This window comes from Rosa chinensis, chromosome 6 (genome assembly GCF_002994745.2).
Source record: "Rosa chinensis cultivar Old Blush chromosome 6, RchiOBHm-V2, whole genome shotgun sequence".
In the NCBI taxonomy this organism is placed as follows: Eukaryota; Viridiplantae; Streptophyta; class Magnoliopsida; order Rosales; family Rosaceae; genus Rosa; species Rosa chinensis.
The window spans coordinates 63098332-63108514 of NC_037093.1; the positions used below are offsets into that span (position 1 = coordinate 63098332).

The window sequence follows — 10183 nt, forward strand, 5'->3', positions numbered from 1 at the left end:
TTATATAGATTTTGAAATGGTATCACAAAATTTACAGGAAAAAAAAATCGGTGCAAATATTACATGCTGTAAATATATCCTACAACTACATTTACGGCGTGCTTCTGATATCAATTACGGCGTGCTTTGTTATTTCAAAATGAAATAAAAATCTCAAACCCTTTTACGGCGTTCATTGTTGTCTTTTACGGCGTGCTTTTGAGATCAATCACGGCATGCTTTTGATATCAATTACGGCGCACATATTTGATCATTTACGGCGCTCTTTGTATTTGAAAATCGAAATTAAGAATCTCTAAAACTCTTTTACGGCGCTCTTTTATGTCTTTCACGGCGTGCTGGTGAGGTCTTTTACGACGTTTCGGAAACACGCTGTAAAAGAGTTTTGTCTTTTACGACATGTCCATTTACGGCGCATTTTTGTGTGCCGTAAAATGTCTTTTACGGCGCTCTTTGCTGGCCGTAAGAGACCATTTTTCTGGTAGTGCCTGAGTTAGACTCAAGAGGTCATGCTCCACAAGAGTTGGGCATAACAAGATTGAAAAACTCAGCGCCGATTTGGTAACAACTAGATTCCTAAGGTACATGAGCCTTGATATAATAGGCCCAACGCTGGTTTAAGGCTTCATAGAGATCTACATCTAAAGACTACAGTCATACTACTCACTCTGCGCTCTGAGTCTTTCTTAAGGATCACAAAAGACATCAACCTACTCATACTAAAATAGGCCCTAAAAAATACCCTAATCTTTAGGCACACAATTCCTATAATACCATAACTTCTACTAGGCTCTACAGTCATTTTACTGACGTGAGTATCGGAGGGTCTTTGACCGGCACCACACTAGTATCAGCCCCTGATAGATTTTCATTTGTATTCTCGTGGACAATCAGAAAGGTGAAGCCAACTTGGGCTTAGTTTGGGATTGCTGTGCTGTGAGAGGAAGCACTTCCGAACTTGTTGTGAGAGAAAGCACTTCCAAACTTGCTGTGAGAAGAAGCAGCTAAGGTGTTTGGTAAACTGTTTTTAAAAGTGCTGTGAGAACGAAAAGCAATTTCTAGGTGTTTGGTAAGTTCCAAGACAAAAGTGCTTCGGCTGGGTATAATTACCAACATGGTCATACATGCTTAGATATGCTACTAAAATACATAATTTTGTTTTTTGATTATGTAACCATATCAAATAAAAATATTTCTCATGTATTATCCTTATACCCTTGCTTGGACCAAATAAAAGATTTACTTTAAACCCTTCAATATGCATATTATGTTTTACCATTACACAAAATAAGTCTAGAATATTTGGATTAATTTCCCGACCATAGTTCAACGGGAACCATTACACAAAATTATTAAAGTTACTTGAAATTTGCAACTAAATGCTAAGTAGATGCATTCATTAGACTTTGTGCAATTGTATTTCTTAACACCTCCATTTCTTGTCTTTTCGGATCATCTCCTTCATGTTCATTGTCCTCCATCTCTTCACTTGAGTAATTTACACGTTCATCAAAATCAAGATCTCGTTGAGTATATCTTCCAAATCAGATATACCAAATCAAGGCAGCATTAACATGACTGTGAGCTTAAAGAGTAAGGAATAGTACTTAATAGCACATTGCAGGATAAGCCAACTAAAGTGACCCACAAAAGAAGCACATCAATACACAAGCCTTTATACACTTGAGAATAGCCAATCAAAACAGCTGCCTCCTTTTGCTACTGAACAAATATTCACCATGAGAAAGAACATCTCCTTCTTCTTTAATCGATAAATAGGAGTAAAGGTAAATACAAAACAAGTGTTCCATCTAGTAAAAGCTCCGCCTCAGCATCAATTTCTGCCAAAGTTTTTCGAAGAGTTGATATATTATATATGTTATATAGTTAAGGAACATGACTAATCATTAATTATGCAAACGAGCTTCTAGTTCAAAGATATATGCAAATTAATTCTTTGAAAATTACAGCAGACTACTCGGCACAAATTCTTTTAGAAGTTCAGTCTAGAATTTTTTGTCTAGAAACCTTTTAACTTGAGTTTCAATGATACAAATACAAAAGCTTTTATGTTTATTATCTAGTAGGAGTTCCATAACAAACAAACTTCTTTATGCAGTAAACTGAGACTAATCAAAAGTAGTACATCTAGAATCACAAAATAGCTGGAAATAAGCATCCAGCAAATGCTATGTAAAATTGCAAACAATACTTACTGAACAACAATTATCCAAATCTAGAACCATTCAATTAGAAAGGTATGTGCAGAAGTACCTGGACAATGAATCCTGCAAGAATTTTGCATCCAAACTCACTCTATCAACAAGTTCATTGAATATGGGGGCTAACTCATTTGCTTGATTCAACTGAGTTTCTGGAAAGGGCATCAGAAGTAAAGCGAACGGGGCGTGTATCATTCCTATCCAAAAGACAGATGCAATTCAATTCCCATCAAAACTGGCAAAACTGATGCCAAATTTCAAAACAGATGCAATACAAATATACAATACAATTCAATTTCAAGTAGTAACTAATGTCCAAAACAACTTGATCAATTCCATAACTCATCCAATAAAGCAACTTGTCAACAGTCGATCAACTAATGGAGATGTTAAGAGAGGGGCTTTAAGCTTGAAGCTCGATCAATTTAATCATACAACAGAAGAGCAACTCACCAAGAGTTTCAAAAAGGGACTTTAAGCTTGAAGAATCAGAAATCGAACCCAGAAAGCAACCAAGAATTTCTGCTTTGCTGCTTGAGGAAAAGAGCAACCAAGAGAGACTGATTGAAAACCCAGACAGATCGATCAACTATTCGACTGCAGTCCGTCACCGAGTTACCATCGAGGAGAGCGAGGGTCGTCGATGCCTCGACGGTCGAGGAGAGAGGCTGAGAGGGAAAAAATGTTAGCACCCTCTCTCGATCTCTTCCGATGAGTATGAATCATGCTCAAGTTTTTGACGGCAAAGGGAGGAGGAGGAGGAGAGTGCGATGGTTTTGCCTCGCACAGAAGAAGAAAAATGCCTGGTTCAGTCTAAATTTTAGAAAAGGACGAGGACAAAATAGGTGGTTCGGTTAACTTTCATTAAAGCTTCCGTGTTTTCAGCCAAGTTCCGCAAAAGCCATTTTCAAAAGCTACAAAAATTAGCTTCTGATTTCCTGCTGCCCAGAGAAGCAATTCCGCCCAAAAGCAACAATTTTGAAGTTTACCAAACAGCCTCTTGATTTGGAGGATTTGTGGACCTCCATCTCGCAAACGTCATTCTTTGTTTGTATTGGAGGAGGACAGGACCTAGTTCTAACCCAATGCATGGGCTAAGTTGATGCCCATTGCGGACGCAATTTTGAAAGCAGAAACCGGCCCATTTAGCGTAGAAGCGACGCGAAACCCATTATGATTCAAACAAACGGACTCTTACAGAATCATCTGATAGACCGCCGCTAATGGTCGAGCATTCATGCTAACCTACTCCAACCTACAGAGAAGCATTACCTAATTATTATTATTCCTGGGTCACCTTTCGCAGTTTACTCGTCGTCGCCTTCCTTTCCCAAAAAGCACAGAACCATCTAGCAACAACCGCAACCCCAATTCCTTCCTCCTCCGAAACCTCTCTCTCTCTCTCTCTCTCTCTCTCTCTCTCTCTCTCCAAATCAGCTATGCAGCACGGAGATTACTCCTCCGCCCCATACTATCAGTACCCTCCCTATCAAAACCCTAATTCTAATCCCAACCCCAACCCCATCCCTACCACCACTGATCACCACCACAACCCCTACGCCTCCGCACCGCCCTTCACCGCCTCCGATTACACCCCCTATTCCCAATCCTACCCTCCATATTCTCAAATTCCCGATCCTGCCCCCCAACCGCTCCTTCCTATTCCCCTCCAATCTCCAACCCTAACTTGCCGCCCTTCAATCCCACACCCCAACCGCCTTCTTTCCCGTCGTTTGAGACCCACGCGCCGTACCAACCACCGCCGCCGCAGCAGTCCTATCATCCTTCGTACGATCAACCCCAATCGGCTCCATCTTACGCGCCAATTCCCGCGAACACTAACGTCAATTCAAACCCCTCTTATCCAGCTCCGTTTTCGAATCCAGGATCCCTAGCCGCCGCGCCGCTGTACGAAAGCCCCTACGAGAATTTGGCGAAATTCGATCACGGCGGCGCGTCGTATTTAGACGATAGGTACGGTGGTGGCGGCTACAACCGGAGCCAGTCCGATTTGGGATCGGATCTGTATGGGAAGCGATACGATTCAGGTCGGAGTGAAAGTTACGGCGACGGTGTTTATGCTTACCAAGGTGACAAGGTGGAGCCCTATGGGGCTCGCGGCACGGCGCCAAAGTCGTCGAGCTCGGCTTTGTTTGATGATTACGGGAGGGCGATTAGTTTCCCTTCAGTTAAAGAGTCGTCGGTGAGCTCAAGCAAGATTGTTCGGGCAGTGCCCAAGGCAGATACTCAGGAAGACACCAAGAGTGGGGTGCTGAAGTTTCGGGTTAAGCTTTTGGCTGAGAGCGGAGGACAGAGCACCATGGATGTTCTTTGCCAGGTATGACACATTGTGTCTATGTTATTCGAATATTCGTCATTCTGTTCATTGTGCATGAGATTGTGTATTATAGGAAGATATTGGTATTGTTAAGGTATGGCTATACTGTGAAGCTTTAGGATGTACACCCGCTATAGCACGAGTGATGATGGTTTCCTAGTTACTAGATCGTTGTGTTATTTTGGATATCTATTTTAGATGCTAAACCATAAATCTTACATATAAGAACCTAGGAAATTGAAAAATTCGGTGCATAGCCTTAGAATTGGGGCGCATAGCAATAGAGATTGACCACTCATGTCATCGCATGGTTTTGAAGGTTCACTTTAGATGCAAACTTTTGGGCATGAATGTTACATCAAGAACATGGCAATTAGGTTTAGGTAGTTCATGGCTTCAATATTTCTAATTTGTTAATCCATTTTCTGTTGTTTTCTATTACTTGCTTCACTAGCTTTAGGTAGCTCTTCGCTTCTAGATTTTCTCAGTATCCCGCCAAATATGGATTTTATACATCAGCTCTGAGACATACTGATAAGGAACTGCCATTGGCCACCACATTTAGTCCTGTTAGTGTGCGAGCTTTTATTCTGATTAAAAGAAGAATCCATTGGGATGTGGGACTCAACAGAATTCTTTGTATGCCATTTGTATGTTACTATTTATAAATGGCAAATGTGATTTATCATGTTAAAAATTGCAAATGCGCTCAAAGATAGTCTTTTTAAGGTGGTTTAGAATTGGAGCGAAACTCTTAAGATTGAACTTGCTGATCTTCACTATTTAAACTTGGGGAGTGAAATTTGCACTCCCCAAACTACAATCTGCACTCCCACTATCAAGTTTAATATTTTTATATGTTCTCTTCATACGTCTTTCTGATATTGCCCTTACATATTACAACATTTTTCTTCACAGTCTCTCTCTCTCTCTCTCTCTCTCTCTCTCTCTCTCTCTCTCTCTCGTATACTCTGCTTTCAGAGCAAAGAATCTTGGTTAAGCTGGAGATATGAATTTATACAACTTGCCACACGTTTGGCGGAAGCGGCAACGACGGAGACGTAGTTGTGGTAGGTGGAGGACTGGAGGAGGAGGGTGACTCAAAGCAAAAGCCGCCGCCGTGGAGGTAGAGGGGGAGCTTCCGATCGGCGGATATGGGTAGGATTATGCCAGCAGAGATGGGTGGGTCGGTTGAGATGGTGAAGTGTTTGGATTAGACCCCGGTGGGACTTTGTCGAGGAGGGATGGGTTCGGTGGATGGTGCCGTCTTTGTGGATGGAAGAAGAGGAACTCGTGTTAGACCGTCGGGGTGATCGGCGACGACGACCATTGGAGAAATGGTAGAGTAGTGTTGATGGTGAATGATTGATTGAGAAGGTTTAATTGGGTGGGTGTAGTGTGGATTTATGCGGAGATTGAAGTAATTGGTCTATGTATTTGTGAGTGAACTAATTGTGTTTGCATTGAACCAAAAAATAAAAAAACTTGCCACATGTTTGGAAGGGATGAGCATGAGCTTATCCAAGTCGTGGGATGTGGGAAGATGGTATATTTGCAGGGGTTTCTCTTCTGCCTTCTAGAGTAGAAAGAAGCTCAATAAAACATCTAAAACAGATGGTCATTCTTGAGAAAGCAAAACCCAGAAAACAAAATCAAGTTTGAATGATTTGTGTTTCAATTAAGTGTAGAATTTTGGTATCAATTTAGAAGATTTGTGTTTTAAAATTGGGCATCAATTTTGGTATCAATCCTTCTTCATTGTATTCATTTGGCAATGAATCTGGGCAGTTTAATATTTTCTTCTGTTTTGGAGAGTATGATGATCAATAACTTAATATAGCAGCTTCATATATCTAAACCAATAATTGATATAAAAGATATTGTCAATTTGGTTTTGCTTCTTGCATTTCAGCCATAAAAGAGAGATGAGAGAAAACTGAAAGAAGAAGAGATGAGATTGAGTAGGTGGAAAGGCCAGAGAGAGAGAGTTTTGGAAGCTGAGAATAAGGGCAAATATGGAATAGTATAATAAAAAGATAGAAATGGAAGTAAAAAATATTAAACAAATGAAAGGGGAGTGCAAATTGTAATTTGGGGGGTGCAAATTTCACTCCCCTTTAAACTTCCATGTGCAGCAAAACAAAAATAAAAAGTTCCATATGCTGCAACATACAACTTTGTTATCTCTCAATATCCTTTGAATCAAGAAGCTGTTTTTAGATTTTTTTTTTTTTTTTAAATCATTGTGTTGGTTTAAACAATGGATAATGTTTCATACATCACCATTTTATTGTACTTTTAAATCTTCCATATTGGTTCAGATTTGAGAACAATGGTTGATGAACGTTTCTCTCTCAGATTGGTTTGGATGGTATTCGTATGCTTGATCCTGCTACCAGTCGGACACTGAGAATATATCCGCTCGAGACCATCACTAGATGTGAAGTAAGTTCTTGTGATTTTCTTTTGATTATCTACTGTTACTTTTTTACTGCTAATTTTGGCTTGAGCTATCACAATAACTTGGTTTTTCTTTTCATTCTCATATAGGTAACAGATTCATCTATCTTTGCTTTTTGGTCAAAGAGTTCTGTTGACATTGAACCAAGACGGATTAGATTGCAGTCAAATAGTTACACTACAAACACCCTTTTGGATACAGTGACTGCTGCAACCGTACAGGTTGGGATTTGACATACATGGATATTTTTATGCATTTCTTGCAATTTGAAAGCTGCATAATATAGTTATCATGTTTTAAATCTTGAATGATATTTAGTTATGCTCTGTTTTTGCCTATTGTGATTCAGCTCAAGGAGATGGGTGGCAGTAGCAGGCCAGCTGAATCTTTGAAGACAAATGAACAGTCTGCAGAAAGGAAGAAAGGATTAACCGATTGGATGAACATTATAAAGCCAGGAAATGAGGAGAAAGATCATTGGGTAATCTTAGTCCTGGTTTTTTGGTAGAATGACATAAATGTTGCAGTGTTTATAAATTTTTGAATACAAATGTATGCAGTTTTTCCCTAATGACTCTTGCTTATTTCATTATCTCTCTTTTTCTTTAGGTCCCTGATGAAGCAGTTTCAAAATGTACAGCATGTGGAACAGATTTTGGGGCTTTTGTACGTAGGGTAAGTCTAATTTGATATGGTATTCTTTGGAGTTTGTTATTGTGCATGCATGTTTGCTCTGAACTTACGGACTTCTTCATTTTAGCATCACTGCCGGAACTGTGGAGATATCTTTTGTGACAAGTGTACCCATGGCAGAATTGCATTAACTGCTGAAGAAAATGCTCCGCAGGTTCGAGTTTGTGATCGGTGCATGGTATGTCTCAAAAATCTTTAAGGCTTTAATAGGGTGAACATGTCATTCCAATTACATCTCAGAACCCTAGATGTGATTCCATTTATATTTGCAGTGATCTTTCATTCTTCACTAAAATAGACTCTGATGGAGTATTATCTTATAAATGGTTTGGTTTCTACATGATATTCCGTGATGATTTAGTCTTTTAGGATCAATAAGCCATAAGGTTGTACAGGGTGTCAGTTATGTTCTTAGTTTCTGATGGAACGCTTCATTTATTTTCAGGGAACTAGGTCAGTTTATCAGGTATTTTTTTTTTCAGTCACACTTGGATTATAAGATTGACACAGTTTTTCTCTGCATTCAGTGTTAGTCACCTTAAGAAATAACTGTTTTTGGTTTGGGTAGTCTCATGTAGGCAACCACTGATTAGAGTCGGAATTTTGGTGAAAGTATATTTTACAAAGATCTTCTTTGTGAGTCCACTTATTGAATTAGGGGAAATTAATCTTGGCATCAATCGACAAAGTAGTTATAGAGAATAGTAAAGTATTTGTATGGCTTGTAATTGAATTTGTGCTGAATATCTTCTCATACCGATCTGTATATGCATTTCTGTTGATTGCTTATAAGAAAAACTATATTTTTTGAATATTAGGTATTTGTTTTGTACAGAAAAACTGCCCTTTCTTATTGTTGATTAATTACAATGTCATTGTCATTGCAGGCTGAAGTAACTCAGAGGCTGAGTAATGCCAAGGAAGCATCCGGTAAACCTGCAGCATTGCATAGTCATGAGGATCTTGCCAAGAAGCTTCAGGTAAAATTGGTGTTCTCTGCCTCTGTTTTCTTATAATGCTATTTATACATTAGAATTCAGTTAGGACTATCTAGATTTATAATGGATTCAATTATTCCACAAGGTAAATTTAAATTATGACTATCGTGAGCAGAATGTCTCATGAGTCTGCATCAAGAGAGGTGTTTGTGATACATGTATTGGGCGTGAACTTACATCTCTTTTTAATTTTTGAACAGGCCGAGATGGAGAAGAACCGCAGGGAATCTTCAGGTAGTTTTTTTTTAATTCTTGTGAAGATTGAATTGTAGAAGTTTGGGTTGGCCTTCCATGAGAATCTCAATTGTGGGCCAACCTGATAATTGTTCAATGAGGGAGTTATATCAGTGGCATTTGCTAGATATTCAAATTTTTTTCCTTCACACCCTCATTTGCATGCTCATTCTCAGGTTCCAAGTCAGATGGATCTGGAAGACGGATGAGAGAAGTTGCTTGTCCTACATGCACTGTCCACTTGCAGGTTAGAAGTTAATTCATGTACATAATTATACACACATGTATGCTGTACCTGACAGTTATTAGTTAGTTTCTTAAGATGCTATCTCTGCGAGATACGTAAGGTTGAACTATTCTTGTTTCAAAGGTTTGAGGCGTATTAGTGTTTATATTTTGTTTTTTTTTTTTGTGACAATGGTAATGAAATTTTTGCAGGTCCAAGTTCCTAGCTCAGGTTCAGAGACAATAGAGTGTGGGGTTTGCCAGCATCCATTCCTTGTGAGTGCTCACTGATATGAACGGTTCTTAGGACTGATGGCGTCTAAATCTCCCAATATGAAGCCCCTGGCTTCATATTATTTAATTGGATTTGGATTTGCTTTTGTTTCCTAATAATTTGGAAGAGCTTTTACATACCATTGATTTCTTGTCTGTATTGAGGTGATGGCAGCTTGTTTCTTTTCTGGTTTGTATTGAGGTGATGGCAGCTTGTTTCTACCATGTAGCGTGTATATGAATATATATTATTTCAAAGCACCATCAACTGGGTCATGCCTTTTGTGTAAATTGATGTTCATATATATGCATTTTAAATACTTGATGCTCCAATTATAGGGTTGAGACGTGATATTTTATTCCTGGGTGTACCTTGTATGTTTCATCCACTTGAAAATTATTGGTACATGTTTTATTTCTAGTGTGTAGGGCGGGCCATTATTGTGTTGGGTTGGAATTCTTGATAAAAGGTTGTTTGACCCAGGGTTCATTTAATTATTGATCTGAGCACCAAAATTGATTAAAATTATCTCACTTATTTCAGTAACCCCGTTAACTCAATTTAAACTGAAATGACAATTTTACTCTAAATCTAATTAATAAACTCCAGCCACTACCATCAGACACCTCTCTCTCTCTCACATCCCTCCGATTTGAAGTCATACGATTCTCGTCAGTTACGGCATCCGGCACCGGAGTCAACCTCGACCACCACTGCCGCCTCAATTGGCTTCCTCAG

The 10183-nt window shown here is 39.2% G+C and overlaps 1 protein-coding gene across 1 annotated transcript; it reads left to right on the plus strand.

Annotated features, from left to right (window-relative positions):
• Window positions 1-3507: 3507 nt before the first annotated feature.
• LOC112170168 (protein FREE1-like) lies at window positions 3508-9803 on the plus strand. The gene is given in 11 exon segments (XM_024307353.2): window positions 3508-3842; window positions 3845-4560; window positions 6919-7005; window positions 7111-7242; window positions 7371-7502; window positions 7631-7696; window positions 7782-7892; window positions 8602-8694; window positions 8913-8946; window positions 9123-9193; window positions 9385-9803. Coding segments are annotated over 11 exon segments (1701 nt in total). The 5' UTR covers window positions 3508-3661; the 3' UTR covers window positions 9463-9803.
• The last annotated feature ends 380 nt before the right edge of the window (window positions 9804-10183 follow it).